The sequence below is a fragment of the Aquila chrysaetos genome, chromosome 6 (genome assembly GCF_900496995.4).
Source record: "Aquila chrysaetos chrysaetos chromosome 6, bAquChr1.4, whole genome shotgun sequence".
NCBI classification, from domain to species: Eukaryota; Metazoa; Chordata; class Aves; order Accipitriformes; family Accipitridae; genus Aquila; species Aquila chrysaetos.
The window spans coordinates 23,332,488-23,356,405 of NC_044009.1; the positions used below are offsets into that span (position 1 = coordinate 23,332,488).

Sequence of the window (23,918 nt, forward strand, 5' to 3'; positions counted from 1 at the left end):
TTGATTAAAGTTGGGACACTATTCTACCCTCTACATTTAACTGGGAAATCTATAAATTTGAGAGACAGTTAACATGCTGTACATTAATTCTGCAGCTAGTTTTCCACTATGACAAGCACCAGAAAACATAGGAAAGGGTCTGCTCTAACCCAAAAATCAGTATTTGGCTATTCATTCAATGTGATGAAAAGTTCAAAACAAACAGAAAACCCACTACCAAAACAGCTCTGGAAATACAGAAACAAACAACAAATATGGTCATGGTCTAGCAAGGCTAAAAATGCTAGAAGCAGTTGTTTAGAATAAAAACAGTGTTCCAAAGTAAAAGTTTCAGCACTGCAACATCAATATCAGAGAAACCAAACATAAGGTAGAAATGGAATTTGACAAGAAGATACAACCAGTCACATTTCTCAGTTTTAGAACTTCAGTGTGGTCAAAAACCAGCGGAAGTCTGTGTAAAGGATTTATTGGGTAGATTTTCACAAGCTCATATAAGTATCGTATTCACAGTATAAGCCAAAGAAATCAAGGGTTCTATTACTATACAGCCCACAGATCCATAAACAAGGTCAGTTTTCAGAAATTACTTTGCACTTGTATAAGAAGAGACCCTAAACTGAAAGAAGAAAAACACAGAAAACAGAAAGTACCTTTGCAAGACGAGGGACTGTTGTGGGGGAGTTCAAGTGACCAAGCTGGCCAGAGATATTACTGCCCCATGAATACACCTGTAAGAAACATAGGTAAACATCAGAATGTAACTTTATATACACAGACACATACTGAACTATAGTGGTACAACACATCAAGTGTGCAAACACACACAAGTCAAGGGTATAAGATTCATGTACCAAGAAGCACTTCCCTAATTTCCACTGTCTTCCTATATTTGCAGATTGTCTTCTCAGTTCAGAAATGGAATGCACCAAATCAAGTCATGGCAATCTTTAAACATAATGTTGACAGTACATGCATAACTTTGGCAGAAATAGAATTAAAATTCCACACTGCTTCCAAGTTGCCTCCCACAAACAGGAACAAAACTTTAGAAGCAAAAGAAACAAAAACCTAGAAAACACCAAACATGACAATTATGTCACAGATAAGCAATAAATGATAACAATCACTTGTACCTGGGATTTGGCAGTGAGTGCTAAGGAATGATGGCCACCAGCAGAGAGGTGAATCACTTCTTTACCATCTAGGCTTTTCACACATAGCGGTTGAAGCCTGTCAATCCCCAGAACCCATTGCAGAGCAGGGGAGGGGGGGAGGAAGGAAGACAATAAAATTATCAGATGTATTAACACAAAAATACATTCCAAGTTTTACTTTTTCTCCTCAAGAAATTAGAGAACACAAACATACATGGAGTCTTTTGGCAATAAACCAGCTTAGTCAAAAAGGTCATGAAGGGCAAAAGTTGATGACAAACCTCATCCCAATTTGAACAAAGTCAAAATATCACCAAAACGCCTAGTGATTACAAGGGGAAAAGTCATAACTGATTGACATTCAGTAACAATACAGCATAAAACATGTTACTTAGAGGAACTTCGGTCACAACACTTAAAAGAACAAGAACACAGTGCAAGGCAGTTGACCGAATTTGAGAAAGTTGAATACTCAAAATTTGTTAGTGACCTACTGAATAAAAAAACCATTTATCAAAGACATCTCACCTTGGCAGAACATCGCCATGCCCTAGCTGTCCTTCCTTCCCTTTTCCCCAGCTCCATACCTCCGTTCTCAGAGAGGGTAAAAGAGCATCAGCCTCACCACTGTAGGTTGGAGTCAGAGCTACAGTCCTCATTTTTGCCCGCCCTACCTTCCGTAAGAGCCTAGGAGAAACTGAAAACAGGCCAAGAGATAGAAAAATTTCTCATCATTTTAGGTAAATGTATCACTCGGACTGTTTTACACAGTAACAGTACCATTTAAGATAACTGATCAAGACTTCTTAGAGAGGTCTTAATTAAGATGGAGAGCAAAGGCTGACATGTAAGAAGATAGGTTACTGATACACAGAAGTAACGTATGTGCTAAAAGTAGACAGATCGCAATTAATTTTTACCAGCTATTAAAGGATAACAGGCATATGAGAACTATGCAGTTACACTGAAGCAAATGAACCAAAACAAACTATGCATTAAAAAAAGTATGTTTTGAAAGAAAATATATCTTTGCAGTGAACGGATTTCAATACTTCCTAAAATCTCCCCTCAGATCCACGATCAATATTGAACTAAACCATGTACCCATTAAGAACAATTAACAACACTAAAATCTATGAAGGAAGAAGGTCATTGACTGAAGTCTGGCAGCAGCAATTAGAATATTTCTAGGTCCCTAGCTCAAAATCACCTCAGTGCAGTAGGGTCTACACCGGCCACACAGCTTTTTAGCTTCTATGCAACCTATATGAAAGCCAGTTTGCTATCATTTTGCAATAAGATGCTCAGACTACAATGTGTCCACTTTACCTTACTTTACCAACAAAGAATGTTCCTAAACCCACTATGCTTTTCTTAACATGCAGTATCTCCTAGTCTTCACTCCCTCCAGCACTTTCAAGTCCTAAAATATAGGTTATAATTCATAAACACCTTTGGTAGATTATCAGATTTGTGTTCAATAAATACATTTTATTTTCAGTTACAAACCTCCGCATTATTATAACTTTTCCAGTTGATTTTCCCAACATGCTTTTTTACCTTGTGACAACAAGCCAGGCAGGGAAAGTCTTCGACTCCCTCCTTCAGATTCCTCCTCTCTAATATCTACTAAACTGGAACTCTTCTTCCCCTGCATGGATTCCAGTCTGACCTGCTCTTCTCGGCTGTCTTTCAGAGCTTCAGGCCCTGGGGAACCGCCACCAGATTGAGATCCTGGTTCACTTGAAGGTGTGCCATAGAAGTTCATTACTTTCTTCAGAGACAATGCTCCAGCTTCATAAGTAGCAGCTACTCTCACACCAACTGCTGATGCACAAGAGGCCACCAAGCTGTTCAGGGCAGACGTGCTGGTACCTGGAGGGCCAGGGATACAAGCACTGAGTTGTTCTTCTTGAGAAGGCTAAAACCAAAGAAAAATTGAAGACTATCATACCAGACAGCACATAACAGTAGGATGACAATATACACATTCACTATTCAAACTACCTGCTATACTGAACAATACATTATGAGGAAGCTTTTTATACTTAGGTGTACATCTGTTCCTCAGAATTGTATTTTTTAAGGTAGGACCAAGCACCATTTCTACATGGCCTGGCTTTCCCTGTTGCACTTGTCTTGTAGCTCATCCATAAGACACCGTGGATCTGTTTGTTTTTTTTAAATAAAAAAAAAAAAAAAAAAAAAAAGGATCTTTGCAAACAAATATAAAAGGAGATTTCATTTTAGGCTTGTTACCAACTTCTTCGCCACCAATTGAAGTGCATCAGTGAGGATGCTGTATTTACAGAGAGAAAGGTCTCTCTCTTCAACATGTTAAAAGGAAAACAGTGTTCATGTATTCATTTTGCAAGGTCTACCTTAAGACCAGTCTGGGCTACGTGTCCCCTTATGCTACTGTTGTATCCATATAAAGCTTAATTAATAATCAAGTCACACTAGGGACAAACTGACCGAAGGCAATTATTAGTACCAGCACATGATTACCTATAATAGCAATCAATTTACCCACCAAATAAGAAAAAATGCACAAGATATTTGCCAAATAGTTTGAATGTTAAAACAAATACAGCAAACCCCCATTTTACCACCTAATACATGGTGCAAAATAATATTATTATAAATATGGCTCATTTTACTCTGCCAGAAGGGAAACAGTCTGACTTCTCTTCTTTGTGAAAAGTTAGGCTAAAGGATTGGGATTGGTCTTGTTTACTTGTACTTCATTCCTATTTATAAAAGGCATGCCTAGCAATACAGAAAAGCAAACGTGATTTCTGTAGCAAAGCAAAGAGAAGCAAAGGATTTTACTAATGCTGAAACATTACATTAGTCCTCATCTCTGCTCTTCACATGTATGCTCAACTGTGTTAAGATTCAGTGAATCAGTTCCAGGCTTGTTTATTCCTGGACCTTTGCAAGGGAAACAGTACTCTGGAAATACTCCAGAACAAGGAGTTGAGAAAGGGAGCATGAAACTATGCATTTCAGTAATTTCCTAATGGCAGGAGTTCTCGCATGAGGCTGAGGGGCCCACAACTGCTAGAATGCATTTGTATTAGCAAAAAGCAAAGGGAAGGACAACTGTGTTCACACAATGTTTATTTCTCTGAAATAGGTTTCCCTCAGCATAGGAAAATATAACTTGCTGAATCCCCAAGTTACTGGACAGTTGTTGGTTTTTTTTAAATACTTTTTATTTCCTCAATCAGAGGTGACAACAAAAATCAACTATTTATTAGGCACTGTGAAATCTGCCTCCCAGAATCATTGTGAAAAAATTTTTACTGTAACTATAAAAAAAAAATTAAGAAACCAAAGTCTACACAACACTTGAAATGACAGAAGAAGTTTTCAGAATTCTGCTATGGACTTTGCATATTGGGCCACAGAGTACCAGTTTTCCTTACCGATGCTACCTTTACCATAAACCGTCCAGCAGGACAGTACTCACGCACTGCAAGATTTTGGATTAGTTTTCTGTCTAATAGCTTTTTGGTTGTAACTTCCTCCCCCCACCCCAAATAAGATTTTTTTCAAAAAAGTGGAAAACATAGTATTTTGCAGGGAGCTGGGAACAGCTCTTGAACCTTCATATCAAGCATTTTCTGATGCTTATTAAGAAATTATTATTTTACTGTTCCGCTATAGCATCAAAACTGTGTCATTGAACCATTTTCCACATCACACAGAGTAGTACTTATGTATTTCCCATCCCTGTTTATAAGTTTATGCCACCCCCATGTGATTAACATTAGAAGGCTTTTGGTCAACTTTTTAACATTACCTTTACAATCTTTACTTGCAATCTAGAATTTTTAACTGATTGAGAAATTAGACAGATTTGTGAGGGATTCATTCCATGTATAGAAAAGAAAGTTTTACCTTAAAGATAAATTAGGCAAGTACCAGCTTACTGCCCCACACAAATGGGAAACCCATGCATCATAAAGCAGGTAGAGAATGGGAGATTGGCTTACGTGGTTCTGGTACTGTGGACCATGAAGAGGAGAGACTCAGCACTGTCAAGGCTGCTCACATTAAAGGCTTACCACTGAACAAGCATGGAGGACAAAAATTCTTCCACTTAAAAGCTAAGAACCATTGCAGAGAAGAAACACTTTTAAACTATAGGAACACCACAGCTACATAAACTAGCAGAATTTTTCATTATGGAAAGAGTAACATTGTCACATATACATGAGAACTTGTAGCACATTAAGAGCTAGTCACTAGGTACCAACCTGCTCAGGTTCTGTGCAGATGTTTTTCTCCAGGCTCTCATTAAATGAGTGATCTGATAAACTGATTAAGTACTCTTTCACTTCTTTTTTGTCTGGGAACAGGATATTTCCAGGGCTAGAAATTCCACTGTCTTCCTGTCCATCGTTGCTGGAAAGCATACTTGCTCCATCAGATTCTAAAGCAACAAGCATATGTCCTTCCACAAGTGGTTTCTGACAGTCTTCACTTTGGCTACCTGTTACACTTCTTCTTTCTAGGGTCTCCAATGAGGGACAGAAGACATGGTTTTCTGGTTGGTTATCAGACAGTGCTACACCCAGTGGGCAACAGTGACTATCTGAAATGATTACATGATCTTCCTTGTCTGTCATGGTAATGAGGAGTTGACTGCAATGATTGCACCTCTCTGGGATAGGCTTCATTTCCTGCACAGGCAGACATTGTACCAGAGCCAGGCTGTGGTAGGCTCCACAAGCAATCTGGAGCACAACGCGTCCTGCCAGGTGCTCTACCTTCTGTGGCTTTGTCACTGGGAAAGTTGTTGTTATGAGACCAAGCTGGCAGCCACTTCCCCAAGCCCATATCTCTCTGCTTAGTGATAGTGCCAGCGTGTGTTCCTCTCCACATGCTAGCTGCAAAATCCTTACTGATAACAGAGGACTGGTTTCAGAATCAGAAATACTGATGGGTTGTGGCTCTGGCACACATGGCTGATTAGCAACTGCACACTGGCCAGCAGAATTGTTTCCCCACATGTACACCACACCACTTTCTGTCACAGCTCCATTATGGAAGCTACCAGCTGCCACTGTAATAACATGATGCCCAAGCAAAGTATTTTCTAACATAGGACTATTAGCACATGACTCCTCTGGTCCTGATCTCCAGGGCAGTTTTCCAAAACTGTAGACCTCTCCACCTGGGGAAAAAAAACAAAAACAAAACCAAAAACAACAAATAACCTAGCATGAGTCTAATCAAGTTAAACCAATACAAAAATTTGAAGAGAGATTCAGATAAACAGATATCCATTTTTAGCTTACTCCAGGCTCAGCAAAACTATGGCTATTGATGTATGAAGACTGCTGGTTGCTCTCTGCTATTGCTGCTGTTAAGTTCTACACCTCATGTTAACATTACCCTGTACATGCATGCACTGTTGAACGAAGGTAAGCTTTTCTGCTAAAAATACTACTATAGCCAAGTTAAATATATTTATTGGTCCCTTCTATGTTAAGAACATACAACATATTAAGGACATACAACCATGCTTGAAGAGCACAACAAAGTACAGAGCTCGTCTTCCCATACAGAGATCTAGCATCACCAAACTGCACTGTTTGCCACCCTACAGTAAAATAGGCTTGCCCTATCAGGTGGAAAGTGGGGGTGAGTGGGTAAATGTACCTTGCCACTAGTTTGATGTTGTACTGCAGCCTCTCCAAAATTTCATTACCTTTACCTGAAAAGATTGCAGCAATGCCAGTTCAAGTTACTTTGCTAATTCTAAAGAAAAGCAGAAATCTAGTTTTAAAATGAACAGTTGTTTTCACAGTGATAGAAAAATGGTAAATAATATCAACAAACAACATCCTACATGGGGCAAGAACACACATGCAAAAAGTCCTTTTAATTATGAAAGAAACATGTTCTAAAAAAAACACTGGACCTCCATAACTCCAATAGAGGAGAGGTGCTTATAGCAGGCTCACCAATAACCCGGAATCTTTCCTTCAAAAACATCAGAGAAAAATCAAAGAAGCAACTTCCAATTTAGTCTTTACAACTGTATGCCCATTGATCAGTACAAGTATGGACCAGGCTAAGTTGCTAAAGCAACTGGCTTTTAGAAATACTTTGATTCACAGTGCCAAACTGCTCACAAACCAAGACTCACTCTGATGCATCTACTAGCTACACATTTTTCCAGAAGCACACAGAAACCAAAGCTTTTACACATCAAGAGAACCTCTTGCTGTACTGTCTTTTTTGAATGAAAGACATCAGAAGAAATGTCATTTTGAGTTCACACAGTTCAGATTACGCTACCATCTTTAAACAGGAAATCCAGAGCCATTGTTAAAAGAAAAAAAGTATGAAAGAAGACACTATGCATATAATTTCCATTCCAACACAGTTTTAAGTAACTTACAACTAAGAAGGAAATACTGGAAAAGTTAAAAATCTAACCATTTAAATGTTGTGTATGAGAGACAGACAGAATGAAAAAAAAAAACAACTACAAGAAGAAAACTTGACAATAGCTAGTTTGTTATTGCCTCAAATCTTCACAATTAAGATGTTTATTACCTTCTGTTAGAAGTAACCCATGATTTATGCCAAGGGCTGCCTGTAATACAGTCTTTCCACTGAGACCTGGAAGCCTTTCTGGAGTTACAGAGCAAGAACCAGCCTTCCAAACATAGACCAGGCCTCTCTCTTTGGCTCCTTCTGCCTCTTCTGACCTACAAAAAGATTGGAGGAAATACAGAATCAGCTTGAAGTTTTCTGTGGTTCAGTAATGCACAGTTTGCTTTTCACATATGTAGGAAAGGCTTAGCAGTTCAGGTATTAGTTTTAATTTCAGAAGGTCAACATATTTCATTTACAATTTGGTAATCTTAATTTAAGTGTTATTTAAATGAAGAACAAGTGTCTTCTATTTGAAATCATTGGCTTTCTTTTTCATTTGTACTTTACTGCCGGAAAAACAGCTGATCTCGTCACTAATTAACTTAAAGATACATTTACTCACAACTGATATAGCCTTTATAGTATATATTGTATTTGTGCTCACAGCAAGGAGATCAAATTAAGACACAATTCTGCCATTGTATGCTGAGGGAGATCATTGCATCAGTTCTACTCACATGTAAGCAACCCTGTTCCTATCTGAACAGTAAGATTTATAATGTTAATTCCTCCTGTGTTAGCAAGCAGAAGGAACATTTCTGGTTCATTAAGTTTTATTTATGTTTTGTATTATTCAGCTTTTGGAAGTCAAAATGTAGGAAAAACAGCCTTATAATGATGTTTTTATCAGTTACATAAAACATCAAGTATGCTGGAAATACACAAATGTCTCAAATAATATTTGCTTTAAAAGTAAGTAATTAAGCAAAGGATGTATTGTGTGCAGATTTTACCATGAACCAATTGCTCCCATTCACAGTATCTTCAAAACTTTACACCTGTTAAGAGCTCATCCTTTATATATTTTCATTTCTACCTTTAGAGAGAAAAATGAGGTTTTGGTTGGTTTGGGGTGTTTGGTTTTTTTCTTCTTTTAATTCTTAATGAGTTTCTCAGATTCAGATGAGCTAGTCATTCAAATCAATTGAACCAGAAAAAATAGAAAATGATCCTGAAACACAACGGAAGTATCTGGGCTTGCAGGAGTGACTGGAACTATCCAAAGCTGGTTTAACACTTCAACACACTCTGGTTTGAATGCTCAGTCAGCAACTTCTCCCATTCAGCAGAAAGAAATTCCTCAGAACTTTGACAACAAGCACACAGTTTTAACATTTTGTGCAATCACTTGATTTAAACAAACACAAGAAGTCATTTTAAAAATCAATATAGACTGACAGCATTTCAAGTTAAATTAAGAGTTTTCTTTAAATTTATTTAAAAAGTTATATAGAACAGATTGTTATCCACCCTGCAAGAAAAAGTAGGTTTAGCTCCTTATTTGCCAACAGTCAAGACATTTACTCTCCACATAAATCAGTTCTTGCAGCTTTGCATGAACTTGTGAAGTTAAATATATATAAGGTAGCAAGAAAAGCTTTGACGAAATAGCAATCTTTGTCTAGAAGAAGGGGCACAAAAAAAATCAAATGTATTCCAAAACTGAAGCAAACCCAGAAAAACCTAGTCTGATAGGCCGCATTGTGGACAACTTATCCAAGTAGCACATTCAAAAGCAGACTACTGATTTCTTAAACCAAAATTTTTGCTAACTGTGGTGCATAGGATGAACAATACCTTTGCACAATCTGCCTCTGAAATACTCCAGATGAGAATAACTAAGAGATGGAATTATCTCTCTTAGCTCCTGTACCCATCCCCAATCTCTATTCTTTTTCCACATAACAGAAGAGAGGGAAAAAAAAAAAAAAAAAGAAAAAAAAAGAAAAAAAAAATCAAGAAAAAGGTGACAGTCAAGAACTCTTCTAAAATTCAGATAAGTAATTTAATCCAAACAACATACATAGTACTAAAAGGCAGAGTCCATGTTGCATTTTAAATACATAGGACTTGTGTTTAGAATAGAATTAAATTAAAAAGGAACCAATCGAGTAATATATTGGCCAGAAACAAGAAATTAGGAAAATCCAACATCATAGTTGGGACACTTACCTAAAATCAAAATATGGATTTTACTCAGATGGGCAAAGCACACCAAAGAACACAACATGATAATATAGAGAGTTTTCATCAAAATACTGTGCATTAAATTGAGTGCAAAGCCTGATATTTGGGCTTTTATCCATTTAATAGGTCGTCAGAGAACAGTGTAAGACAAATTTGGACATTCACATACCAGGATTTATTAGAAGACATTAATTTTCCATCCTAAAAACATCTGACCTCTGTCATGTATCTTAGTGGAAGAAACAAAGAGCAAAAGAATAGTCTACTGCAGGGCTATTGATCTAGAATCAAAATTCGCAGGTGCAGGTAACAGATACAATTTACTGTTCACCAGAGAATGTTACTTTCAGGTTTCTAGCCTATGTCTATCCCTCCACAAGTTACAACAATCAACTTAAAAAAACCTTGCTATTGTAATAAGTTGAGTGTTCCAGATATAACTGAAACTAAAGCTAAGTTACTCCTCTTCTTCCCTCTAGCATAAGTTACATAAAGAGTATGCTGACATTACTTAATAATCTTACAGGATGATCATGAGCTGGCATATTTCAGGGAGCCTCTGTGGCTTCACCTAGCTGCTCATTCTCACCTTCTTTCCTGTGAGTCCATCTGTCAGTGGCAGCACTCCATCACCACCAAATCATTCCTCTTTCAAAAGGAACAATGTAATTTCTACAAACTGTAAAACACAAAAACCAGTTATTTAATTGCAAATAATGCTAAACATTAGAAAAAACAAACAAAAAAACCCCCACAAAAACCCAAGAAGCAAATCTTTAGAGCCCATGTTAAATAAATAAGCACTTCCACAACACTAGGATGAAGTATTTAGTTCACTCACACTGAGTTGGCAGACAAAAGCTAAACAGCCAGACTTATCCTACCTACTCATCTCGCAATAGGTCTACTGTAAGGACAGACTGAACAAAACCTAGCTCAAAGGCAGAAATTAACATCAATCTCTCTCCATAATGCTCAGTATACCACTCAAGAAACATCAGATTGATCCATTTTCAGTCTAATATAAGACAGAATTCTATGCTCAAGCTAAATTTTTAAGGTAAACAGATTTGTATGAGCAGAAAAGAATTAAGAGTTGAATTCATAACTGTATTCCTGAATCATTAAAAGGTACAGTTCTATTAAGCCTATGCAGAAATGCAGAAAGCCAATTAAGAGTTCAAAACATTTCTTCACGCAACTGGTAGCAGAGCATCTATGAAGATATGATAACACCACAGAAGCCAAGGAGAAAAAAGTGGCTGATCTATTTATGCTTTTATCCTTTCAGATTTTGAATTTTGCACCCTCACACCTTTCCATCTTCATGAAGATACCTTTGTATTACTTTTCTTGTAATAAAACAAAGCTACAGTTAATCTTTGTTTCTTATAATCTGTTTGGCTTTATAATATTGAAAGAAATGTAATTTTCCTTGATCTACTGTCTTGCTAGGTGAAGTATTAAAAATTTTAGTTACATTAATGTATGTGCGTAATCCTATTTATTCAAATAAAATGTTTCATACATAAATTCTTTAGACCTTTTGCTTCATTATAGTTGCTGTCTGGTATCCACTGTAACAAAAGCAGGAAATAAATTATTTAATATAAAGGTCTTTTAAGACCATACACCCAAGATCCAAGAAAGGATCCAGAATGAGTAGTCTGAAGCTCTTCCATACAGAAAATAGAAATAAAATATGGCCAGTCTTGATTATAAGAGACAATGTATGCAAACATCTAACTTGCATATGGAAGTTTCAACTCACAGTTGGAAATAGTAATCATCAAGTTGATAAATAATTGAAATAACTAACACAAATTCCAACACTTTCACTAGACTGCTCTGAATAATGAAGTACCAAGCAGATCTTTATAGACAGAAACAGCAATACGTTATACCAAATGTTTCCAGTTTTCCAAATACAGGGCACTAAAAATAGCAATTTGGGCTTCAGGGTTGGCAAAGAACTTACCACAAAAAGATGAAGAGCCACAAAAAAATGAAATCAAATTAATATGATAGAATAGTATTGTGATAAGTGATATGCACCTTGCTCTAAAAAAAAAAAAAAATATCAGAGCATACTTTCCAGGAACAGAAAGCCACACTTGTCACCACAAAGATATTGCTTTCAAGACACTTCTGTCTCTCCTTCCTCAACTAAAAAAGAAAAAAAAAACCCCACCCACCCACAACTGTAAAAGTTAACTTTTAAAATATTAACAGAGGAAGTCTCACAAATACAAGGAAGCTGTCATGCAATCCTTCAGTAAAAGAGGTGTTGATGAAACATCAAAGGAAAATGGAAGCTCATTTTTGGAACTTCTAGCTTTGTGATGTGTTCTTCCTCAGAGTAAGTACATTTGAAGTTTTTTTTTAGCCTACTCAAAACCACCTAACCCTACAATTCATTTTCTTGAAAATGCTGGCACTTCTCCTCTGTGAAGAACTCCAGCTTTACGTATAAATATCCAATGGATCAGTGAAACAGAAGAAGAGTTGGGAGCTTTGATAAAGTCATCAAAGTATCAACGATTGTATCATTTACATTGTATATACTTATTTAAGATCAGGGAATTGAGGCTTAAAATTCTTGGCTTCTATAGTCTTGGCAGGTTTTTAAATTATTTTTATTTTTTTAAGGGCTCAAAGGATTTCTTTCATTTTCATGAGCTTCAACTGGACAAAAGTCTACTGTAATTCTCACAAAAACTTCTGATTATAACAAAGCAAAGTTACAGCCAGGTATCTGATTAGCTGTTTTGCAAGACCTGCCTTCAAGGCCCAATTGAAAAATGATTATGTCATAATTAGGTAAGAAACCTGCAATACCGGTGAACTAGAAATTAAGAGTGATATGATGGTGGCAATACATTTTGTTTTCTTTACAAAAGCTCATACTTAAGGTTGCACTACTAAGCATTTATGCATATTATGGAAAATGCTAGTCAAACTGTTTTCCTTCCACAAATGAGACATCTTTAAGACATTTTAAAACCATTTTCAAGTTCAATGCAAGTTTTCATTCACTCCTAGGACAGCACAACATTATTCCCATTTCACAGCTAATACAAAATAGGAGTCATTTGGTCGCAGCTACAAACTAAGTAATTATAAATAGAAAGTTTCTTCCTCCCAATAGGAATATGAAATTTTCCTTGCTGATTTTCACATTTATATAACATTACATTGTAGCATTACATATATATTACTTCTTTTCCACTAAGACTACCTGAATTGTTATTAGCTTTAACATTCATAGAACTGAACGGCCAGGCACAATACATCATTCTCACGGTATGGAAGATTGGTATGATACCAGCACCTGCACTGTTCTGCCTATACATTTACTTTCCACATTTTTGCTTCAACACTGCAAGAGGGAAAAAGCAAAGAGTGCCAAATAGTGCCAAATTATGAACTGGATTTGTGTTACAGACAGATGGTCACTAGCATGACACTGATGTCATACTTTCCACTTACAGCATAGAATACTAATTCAAATTCTCCGGAAATCAAACACCATAATAACTGCTATGGCAGGGAATGAGGTGGAGTAAACATTACTCTCATTACTCTGGACTGCATCCTTCACTGGACATTGACCATTCTTTAATAAGCATCATAGGTATAAAAGTAATCTTATATTCAATGCTGAACAGGAAAAACTGGTATGCCCCTGACTTTTAGAAATACTAAAACTCCCATCAGCCTCATGTGCTTATTTACCTGCTACACTTAATAAATAACTACAAATACTTCTACAACTTTCAGACATGTTTACTTACATATTTACAAACACACCTTTAATAAACTTGTTGCATCATATTTAGAGATAACTTACACTACCAAGACTGCAAGCTTGTTATACAAAATTATCTGCTCAGGTTCTGAAAGAGGTTACTGCCAAACTTCCTAATTCAAAACAGAGTTGTCAACATTAGTGTTGTCTACATACGTATAATTTATTATGGCTAACTGTGGTTCACATATAATGTGTTACCAGTTCAAGAAGCCCTTGTGTTTTGGTCAGCACCGACAAGGTACAACTACTGTTCTTAACGTTAAGACCTGCTCAGAGCAAAACAAAACAACTTGCTACTAAAAGACAGCAGCAATCGCTTCAGATGAGGGCTCAGAGCTTTTAATGCCAGTTCCAGTGAATGAGGGATGGTAGCAAACAAGATATAACAGTAAAGGAGTCAGGAAAAAAAAAAACAAAACCACACAACAAAGAAAGGGCCTAGTATCAGCTGAAAGAACACAGCTGAAAACTATCTGCTATAGCACATAACAAATAATTTAAAATTTACCAAACTCATAACAGGCTCAAAAATTTCTGAATATCCCTTCCTCCCTCCTCTTTTTTCCTTTTGAAATTACACCTTCTTAATTTAGTACATGTTCAGGTGCTTCCCTTTCTAAGAACAATTAACTCCACAGAAACTGAAAGATGGTAAGTGTAGCTAGTTTTTATAAGTTGCTGCACTACAACAGCAGTGATCAACTACCAAGCATCTGTGACTACTCTAGGTGCTCCCCAGTGTCTCACCAAAATAGTTTTGTGCTGGAAGAGGAGGTCTGCGAGAGCGACAGCATGCTAGCTACGTCATCTGTACACAATATTGCGGCCAAGCTAGAACTATCACTCAATGGACTCCGAAAGTTGAAACAGCATTTACTCCTGAGCAACCAAGTCATGCAAAGAGAAAGGACTCTGAAACAAACACGGATGGAGATAAAGGGAGGACGTACTATTTAAAGTTTAGGTGGTCTCTTCCTATCAAAAGAGAGGACTCCTTTAGGAACCTCCAGAAACAAATCTCAACATCTCTGCTCTACCAGCCTCTCGGAGAGCGGGAAGAGCTGGACAGCCAGCACCTTCGGTCAGAGCCGTTCTTTAGCCTCAAGCCCAGTCCCCGGCTGAGACGGGGCCTGTTCCCTGATCACCAGTGCAGCACAACAGCACACCACCTCCTCTCCTAAAGCTCAGGGGTGGGAGGCGCAGGGAGCGCGGCGGACCGGCCCACGGCGCTCCGGCCAACCGGGTTCCCGCCGCAGCGCTGCGCTCCCCGTTTCCCTTCAGGAGCGGGTAGCCATTTCCTTCGCCGCTCCTCATAACCCCCCCAAACTTTCCCCACCTGTTGTTACCCCGCAGCCAGGGCAGCACCTGCCCCGCCAGAGCGGCTCCCGGGGGAGAGGCTTGGCGGGGAGGGGGGGCTGATGCCCCGAGCAGGGGCCGAGCGGCGGGGCAGCCAGCTGCGAGAGGCCGTTGGCGGGGTGAGGGAGCGCGCGGGTGACTAGCGGCACCGCGGAGCCGTTGGGGGGGGGGGGGCGGCGGGGTGCACGTGTCGTCGTCGTCCCCGGCACAGGTCGGCGCCCCACGTGACTCAGACTCCACTCCTCCCCACGGCAGGGCGCGCGCCACCCCCGCACCTCCCTCCTCGCGCCGGCGCCGCCACCCCCCCACTCCGTCCCTCGCGCCAACGGCCTCCTCACCCAGCGCCGCGCTCGCTCTGACCGCCGGTCTCGCCGCCGGCTCCCGGGGCGCAGATCAGCTGATTCACGCGGGGGCGCGGGGCGGGGACTGCGCCGGGCAGGGGGCGGAGCCCAGCGTGGACCCGCGCGCGCGCGCAGGAGTGTTGGGTAGAGAGGCGGCAGCGCGGGGGCGGGCTCCGGCGCTCGCGCCGACGGGTCCCTCCCCGGGACAAAAGAGGCAGAGACCCGCCCGAAGGGAGCGCCCGGCCCCGGCCCCGGCCCCGGCCCCGGCCCCGGCCCCGGCCCCGGCCCCGGCCCCGGCCCCTCCGGTCTCCAGCCGGAACCGAAAACAGGATCCGCTGGTGTTGCTGTTCCCGGCACGTTTAGACCAGTAAACAGGAGAGTGGTGAAGCTGGTTGGGCAATGCCACCGTTACGGTGCCAGCACCAAGAGTGCAGGAAAGACACCTGAACATGTATCTTAAAATATTAGAGGCGCAAATAAAGAACAAAGCTATAACCTACGCAGGAAACCTGATCAGTCACTAGCAATAATACCCGGCCATCCCTTCCCGCTCCATAAACCCTCCGAGTAGCTACTGGTTTAAATGGGAGCAGGCCTGCACCACTGGTGTAGACAGACCCTGTCTACAGGACAAGCCGCCTCGAAATAGTTAGGCACGTGTACGCATATATGTCCATGGAGAAGTGTACGCCTGTGTACAAACTGCACACATGCATTTTATGTATGTATTTATACATGCATAAATTTTACAGAATATGTTTAAAATAGACTGGTGTATATATACATGCTGTCCAAAAAGCAGATTCGTCACCCGGTGTGCAACAACCCAACAACCACACACTCAGGAGAGACGTTATTTATTTTGTATTTGTGCAAAAGTGGGTGCTAGGTGGTTATTCCACAAAGCCAGCACACCTCACCAAAGAAAAACAATGTATGTATTCTGTTACATGATTAGTAAAAACCCACCTAAATTTACATTCATTGGTTAGCAGTCACCATCTCATCTACTATTGGCCAGCGATATTTAAATTAGCCCCACTTGCTATGTAGATTAGCACGCGTGCTCCTCGCAGGTGTGGGGTGGGCAAGTTCTTCCAGCCCGGAATTGAGTCGGTGGTCGCGATCTCCCCCTGCCACCTTTACCTTTCCCCCAGTTCGTGCTGCTTTGGCAATCAGCTGGCCCTTGGCACCTTCTGGAGCTGGATGTTTCCTTTCATCAGTCACAGCCTGCATTTCTTAGGTCCAATTATCCTTCTTGTTATCTCAAGAACGTTTCTTTTCTCTCTGATGGACCTCGAGTATTCTTGCCAAGTTGGCAATACACACGAAGTATCCTCAAAACATCAAGGCCTAATTGTTCCAGGGTGTCTTTACTCTATGAATGTCAACTGTGTGCGTTTCTGATTACAGCCTTACTTGTTAATTTGATATATACAAAATACATCTCACACAAACCAGTCAGACCATCCTAAATCTCTGAGTTATTCTTCAACATACACACTATGCATATACCTATATGTATATATACATACTATATATATGTGTTTCTACCTGAAGAAGTTTTGCAAAATGTACTTTTCATGTTATATCAGCACTTAGTAGACTATTTCATACGCTGTCTGAAGTTTCCTTTAAAAACTGTGGTTCCAAAACCACGTATAGGCTCTCCTTTATAAACTCTTACATTTTCTAAGGATAACTATTAAACATTTATATTAGAGTGTTTCCTCCGCTAACTGGAATGAACACTCCTTTATTCTTTCTTCAATAATCAGAACCACCAGCTATTACCATACTTTCTTCATTTACCAGCTCTTGCTAGCTGGCAAAAGTTGGATGACTTTTCTTTGTAACAGAGTAATTGCCCTCTACTCCCTGACACAAAATGTATCTAAGATTAAAATGAATAATCTTCAGATGAATTAACATGTATATTTTTATATTGTCTACTTTTTGTGCATTTATCTTTCCATTCCTTTAAAATGCAATTATTATTTATGCTTAAATGTATTTTAAAAGTCCATTTGTATAAATATGGTCAAAACAATAAAAAATAGTTTCCAGAATAAGAAACTTTGTACAGATGTGCAAACGATGCTTGCATAACCAGTTTATTACTGAGTATGTTGCATTCAGACAACCTTTCTCGTGCCTGGACAGCACATCCAAATTACTGCTATATTCTGATGGCTCAAAGAGTATATGGAAAATAAATAGAAGACTGAAGTCCATGATGATAGATATTTAGCAAACTACGGCTAACTGGGGAGTGCAAAAGAAAATCATGTGAAAGAAATCAAGCCTCCCAGGTATGTTAGCTCCTTCTTGCCATGCAAAGGCTGGGTAGTTTGGCTGCAATGAGACACAGAAATTTTTCCTGCCTTCCCAGAACATTTTTGCTTAAAAAAAATCCTTTTGCTCAAGGAAAGAGCGTTTTTCTTAGACACCAAAACAGTGAAGCAAAGGGAAGACTCCACATCATGTATTCACATGAAAACTGAAGGACCTAAGGGGTCAGCATAAAAATTCCACAGTATAATGCCTGCTCCCTCACCCCTTGCCAGCATTTTCTCAGTGTGGGTGGGGTGTTACTCCTAGGAAGCTGCACAGAGAGTCCGACTCATGGAGGACTGAAAGAAGGGGACTTTTGTCTGTCCACATCCACGTAAATCCACTGCGCATTGCCTGCTCAGTACAGAATTGATGAAATCTCTTTTGGGCTGGATCGATCAGCTTGCTCTCGCTATTTTGACATGTGGACAAGACTATTTTCTACCAGCTACAACTCATCGTGTCCCTTAGACAAGTGATCCAACAGGGACAGACAGCTCCCCGTGCTGACATTGCCACCACATCATGGCTAAGAATGTAAATACCAAAGCATGGACAGTCAATGTACAGCTCCTGCAGAAAGCACAACTCAGCCGCACTGCTCAGATAGCTCAACTTAAAGCCTAATGGCACACAGAATAGTACCTGCTATAGACATGGAGGGAAGTCAAGGTCTGTTCCTGTATGAAACCTATCACTTCATTACCTAACATATTACACTGAAAGTTGCTTAACTGGAAGAAATTTGTACGAGCAGAAAGTTTGGATTTATTGCTTAATTCTCCATCTTCAGGTATGAAAAAATGTTGGCTGTTTTTGGAGGGCATGTGCCAAATGAGCTGAAATCAGTGGAGCTACTCCAGGGGAGAATTTGGATCACTGCATGTTGGACTTTCAAAGAAAAACTGCAGAAATCACAAGACTGCTTGAGGCAGAGACCTCATGCGAGTCATATGAACTGTTATTACAGACAGAGGGATGAGGAGGAGCAACGGAGGAAAAAAGAGATACATTTTAATTGAAACAGGACAACATGGGAGACATGTTGTGTGTAAGTGCTGTCAGACCAGGATGCTGCAGCTGCCGTTCAGAGAGAAGGGGTTCCCAACATATCCAAGGCCTTCAGCGCATGGAAGCAGCATCTACAGCAGAGGTATTTAATATCACACTGGGATACTTCTGCATTGGGATAGGTTAAGCCTGGGTTCTTCCACTTGTTGTGGGAGTGCAAAACATTCACATTTGCTTCTAACCAGACAGCATCAAACTTTGCAGCTTCAGGCTTGTGAAGCTACTGAAAGAGGACTCCATGCCTTAGATGACAATAAATGCCTTTGATGTGATGAACAGGGAGAAGATTGCACTCCAGCGAGCTCTACGCCAACGAAGGATTGTAAAAGAGGGAGGGAGCCAACAACCTACCGTTCTGGAGGAGGCAGCATGCCATAGATTACAAATCTTGTTATATTTGAGTCAAATGATAATGCAGGCACCCATCCAATATAGCTGCTCAGGAGGAGCTTGCAGGCTGCCTGCCATTCATTACCACTATTTTTATAGTTTGTGGCACTGTTATGCTGTATGGGCAAGAATAACAGGCTGTGTAAATTATACAGTGGTGAGAAAGGCTCAACATGGAGGGGGGGAAGGGGCTTAAGGAGGAGAAGATTACATAAATTTAAACTTCCTGAAATTTCACTCCTGCATTTGGTTTTTAGTCCCTGCCCTAACAGATTGCTATCTAGAGATGAATAAATCAAGGGTAAGAGAGAATAACATGCATCTGGAATGATACTGGTAGAAGCGTCCTCTGCAGTTAAGGCAGTTTTATCTTTGTGTGTTCTCAGGCTGAGCGCTACCATTTACGAAGACAGGAACATATAGACAGTTGTTCCCCTTACAGACGGAGCTGAGAAACTGTACTAGAGATCTGTGACTGGTGGGGAGGGAGATGAAAATGACATGAAGTGCTCAAAGTCAGTGCAGTCAAGGAGAAAGGAAAGAATCACATCAGTAAAATGGTGGTTTGCCAGTGATACAGTTTGCCTTCTTTTCCTGTGCGAGCTGTCAGATGTAACCAGAGCACCCCTTTCCTCTACCCTCACTGCAGCCGCCGCAGCTCCACACCCTCCAGAGATGGAGGTGCAGGACACAGAGGCCTTGGAGTTACGCTGATCCTTTCCAGGAGCAGGATGTTGTGGAGAGGTTCAAATGGGTGAGTGTGCAGCATCCATAGAGCCAGACAAGAGATAATTCATCCTATGATTATTCCAGCCACGAATCAGCATTTAATTACTGAATGACATACTAGTAGCTTCTTGTTCTACCCAGCAATCTAAAACACATACCAATTTCTTCATGAAGCAGAGAGAAGGCATCTCGTTTGGAGCGACCACATCCTATGTACATCTAGAGAAGCTGTGTGAAGGATCCTGTGCAACTGTGTACAAGGGGATCAGCAGGTGAGCAAGGACCACCGGTGCCATTATTGCCTTCCCAGTGCCCACTGAAAACACCCGTTACAGGAATCCGTAAGAATGAGCTTGAAGCTGGGCAATTCAGAGTACTTACAGGAAGATAAAGGCAAATCAAAAGTCCAGCTTTGCCTTTAACCAGGATATTTGCAAAGCCCCACCCCAATTTTTCAGGGAACTCCTCCACTACAGCCATGTAGGCTCCACAAAGACACTTTGCTCTGCAGCAGCGTGCCAGGGGATTGTCTGGCTGCACCAGGGAGGGAGTGAAGATTTTCCTTGGAATGAGGGATCCCTGCATGATGGAAAAATTGGAGGTGAGGCCATGCTGCCATCACACGGGGGCAGGAAAGCTGTGAGAGGGCAGAGTGGGAACACTGCCCAAAGCCAAGCTCTAGCAATACCCAGTCAGCAGAATGGTGCTACTCCAGCCAGGCAGGCTGGCTCCCATTTCACTGCTAATGAAGGCAAGATGGAGGTGGTTTGCAATACCTTTCTGAGCTTGACCTAGGTGGAGGAGTGAGCCCTAGAAATTTTGCTTGGGTAAGTGTGGAGCACTCCAAGGGACTGTTAATGTTGTTGTCATGCCAAGCACTGAGGTGCTTCGTGTGACCTTCCGCTCTGACCTAACAGGATCAATGGCCGGTTGGTGGCGTTGAAAGTGATCAGGCTGGAGGCACAGGAGGGAGTGCCCTTTACAGCCATTCGGGAAGGTAAGACATAAAGACCTTCTTCAAACATTGGTGAAAAGCGAGGGACGTCATTCCTGAAGAGCATTTATTTTAACCTGAAAAAGCTCCATGTGATGTCTTCCTAAGTCCTTTCTTGCCTACTCAGTGTGCCAGCTGTCCTTCTCCCAAAACTGTTTCCTTATCCCCTCTTGAAGGAGGTCTTTGTGCTGGGCTGGGTGAGCATGTGATGGACGGAGAGGGAACCTGCTGGCCAGTGTATTCCCTCATGACAGAAGCATCCGAGCTTGTGATAAGGAAAGTGCCAGCTGCGGCCAGAGCGTGTCCTTTCTAGCAGTGTAGGGGCTCTCTTGCACCTCCTGTCTGCTACCTGCTCCATAGTTGCTTTCTCACTCCCATTTTTATACACTAGCACTGCACAGCAGGTGCTGCTGCATTGGGCAGTTGTGGACTGGAAGTGCCCTTTGCACCAGGGTCTCTGCTTGCTGTTATCACAAACAGTGCCACTTTCCTGTGTGATGGCAGCTGATACCTGGATCATCACATATCCCAGCCTGAAGAGAAATGCTTTCGATAAAACTGGTTTTTAATAACATCTATCATTTCGGCCCAGTGAGAAATTCTTTCTATCGGTTGACTTTGTAGAGCACTGGGCAAAACGTCTAAAGCTTTCTCAATTTCTTTGAGAAAGAAATGCTTTTGTTTAAGTGCTTGATTTTGGCTGAATGTATTTACATGTCCCTACAGATGAAGTTCATAAACTGCCTGGTTGATTAAGGCTTCTATTTTCGTGTGCTCTACAATCCCAAGAGGATCATAATCTGGTTTCTTCCTTGCACAGAAATATGCAACCTTTGTGCCAGTCTGTTGTCTGGTATTAGTGAGAGCTATCAATGTAAGAGGTCACACATATTTTGTTTTTTACTTCTTACTGCAATTCAAAACTAGGGTTGATCTTGTCACCATGGGGATGGAGTGCCAGCTTTCACAGAGCAGCCCTAGCACAGAAGGACTCTCATACCAGTCAACTCAGAATAACGAGAGGTCGGTCAGTAGACCCACTCCAGGATTATAACAGTGTAATTAAGATAAGAAAGTTTACAAAGTCCTTAGTCCAATTCTGGCTGAAAGCAGAGAGATACCTAAATATGCCTATTTACAGAATGGCTTGTGTTACAGTTTCCTATACACTCATTTGCTGTGGTGCTTTTGCTCTGCGTTTACACCTGTAGCCCACCAGTAAAATAAGCCTTAAAAGCTTTATCTACATAGAACTAACGATGCTCTAAAGATCAGCACCCCTTTAACATGCTCTACTGGACAGACTGAGAGCCTTAACTTCATTATGGAAGAAAACAAGAGTGATCCTATGAAGGGTCTACTTTAAATAGATCTTTTGTGTACTGCTGAGCTTTGCAGCATCTGACATCTCAAATTTACAATGTAAGTCAGTAGCGCAAACAAAGCACAAGATTTATTAACATGGTGCATTCTCTGCTACCCTGGAGGAATGGCACTCCGCTGACAAAGAGCTGCTTCACCCCAGGAAGCCCCACAGATATGAAATGCATTTAAAGCTCAGTTCTGGCTGTAGCACCTGACACCCCAGCAGGGGGTTGTAGAAGCAACCAAGTGAGGAGCAGTTCCCAGAGGCCTGATTCAGCCACAGGGGCTGAATTCTCCATATTACTGTGGACCCTCTGGAGCAACAGCTCTGGTCATATGGATTTTTTGAGGTATCACAGAGCCAGGTTAGCAGCCCCTTTCTGTAGCAGATGGGATCTAGCCAGAGTATCTTTACTGGGTTCATAGGCAATTAGGTGTAATCTGGAGCATGTTTAAGGTTCATACTGCCATGCACTGGAAACACACTGGTGGTAGCTAAATGGACTAGCATCAGTACTAGAGGCAGTTTAGCTGCAGCAGCACCAAGCTCTGTGCAAGAACTATTTACAATCTGTGCTGTTTCCAGTAGTTATGCTGAATCAGGCATCCCTTACTGCTCAGCAGTCTCAGTATTGACATATGCTTAGGCCACAGCTGTGTAATACAGTATATCTGGCTGTAGGGCTTTTAGAACCAGGTGAAATTGTTACACTCACAAAAGGCAAAGTGCTAATCCAGTAGAAATTTGCTTTGCCAGCATGAAACTCTTCAAATATCTTTTGCAGATTGTTTGAAAAACAAAAAGCAGCTTTTATCCAGTACCAAAACTCATTTGGCCTCCCACGACTGGCCCAAGCTCTGTATTGTGTGCTTCAGCTAATTCAGCAGAAACGAGATTGTATGCTCATGCCTTATCTGGATGAAATTTGTAGCACTGCATGGTCTGACAGTAAACTAATTTGGTTTTAATCAGCAGGGAAGGGTGAGTCTGGAGCCACTCTGAGGCTAATCTTCTATGTCAGAAGCTGAACTAAAACCTGGAGTCAGGGACCCCTGTTTTTGTTGCGCTTTGGGTCTTCTGTCTGTGCACAGTTTCCGTATAACAGTTGGCTCGGATTCTTCAGTAGTGCCCGGGATCTGCAGGCAGAGCGATCCCAGTTCCACCACTTCCCCGTGTCCCTCCTCTGTGCAGAGGTACAGCAACTACTGTCTCAAACCTATGGTTGCAAATGATGAAGTTGTGCATGCTGTTCCCCCGTAAAGACTATCTTTGAGACTTTCTGCTGGGAAGCTGCCTTCATGAGTGTGTTGGCTGGAGCCTGCTCTATTATGAGAAACCTAACGCAAGGCTGAAAGGCTCAGAAGGCTGTAGCTTTTGTCTTAGCATCAGTCAGCGGTCTGTGGTCTGTATGGAGGCAGAGACTCTTCCATGTGCTGCCCACTCCATCACCACGCCCTAGATGTGCTGAGGCTTGGCAAAGGCATGTCAGCATCTAAGGACCAGGGCCACACAGTTGCAATGATGCTTTTAGATGGTCAGGCCAAAAGAAAAAACGTGCCAAAGTTGTATAAATACGAACAAGTTACTGTTCACTCAGTAACTTCATCCTCTCTGCTCTTTGAGTTTTAAACCGGATAAAGTAACCAATATGCCTTCTCCAAGCTAGAAGCACAGAGCTTAATTCAGAATTCAGCTTAGCATCTACAGTGATTTCTTTTGGCAG

The 23,918-nt window shown here is 41.0% G+C and overlaps 2 protein-coding genes across 7 annotated transcripts in view; one reads left to right on the top strand and one right to left on the bottom strand.

The window, feature by feature from the left end:
* The window catches only part of ALS2 (alsin Rho guanine nucleotide exchange factor ALS2), a 51,996-nt gene extending 36,598 nt beyond the window's left edge, over positions 1 to 15,398 (bottom strand). For 3 of the 6 annotated variants that reach the window (XM_041124338.1, XM_030016910.2, XM_041124339.1), the window contains exons 1-8: positions 15,309 to 15,395; positions 10,393 to 10,482; positions 7,734 to 7,888; positions 5,423 to 6,342; positions 2,718 to 3,078; positions 1,686 to 1,854; positions 1,137 to 1,233; positions 654 to 731 (exon numbers count right to left, since the gene is read on the bottom strand). In XM_041124338.1, coding sequence (XP_040980272.1) covers positions 654 to 731; positions 1,137 to 1,233; positions 1,686 to 1,854; positions 2,718 to 3,078; positions 5,423 to 6,342; positions 7,734 to 7,888; positions 10,393 to 10,412 — 1,800 coding nt within the window. In that variant the 5' untranslated portion in view covers positions 10,413 to 10,482; positions 15,309 to 15,395. Of the gene's footprint in view, positions 1 to 653; positions 732 to 1,136; positions 1,234 to 1,685; positions 1,855 to 2,717; positions 3,079 to 5,422; positions 6,343 to 7,733; positions 7,889 to 10,392; positions 10,483 to 14,651; positions 14,728 to 14,950; positions 15,074 to 15,308 lie in introns of those variants that run through there. The other 3 variants (XM_030016907.1, XM_030016909.2, XM_041124337.1) reach the window with 3 other exon arrangements.
* Positions 15,399 to 18,335: 2,937 nt separating this feature from the next.
* The window catches only part of CDK15 (cyclin dependent kinase 15), a 36,151-nt gene continuing 30,568 nt past the window's right edge, over positions 18,336 to 23,918 (top strand). Inside the window, 5 exon segments of the mRNA XM_030018473.2 lie at positions 18,336 to 18,798; positions 19,710 to 19,736; positions 19,738 to 19,860; positions 20,010 to 20,107; positions 20,753 to 20,832. Coding sequence (XP_029874333.1) covers positions 18,679 to 18,798; positions 19,710 to 19,736; positions 19,738 to 19,860; positions 20,010 to 20,107; positions 20,753 to 20,832 — 448 coding nt within the window. The 5' untranslated portion in view covers positions 18,336 to 18,678.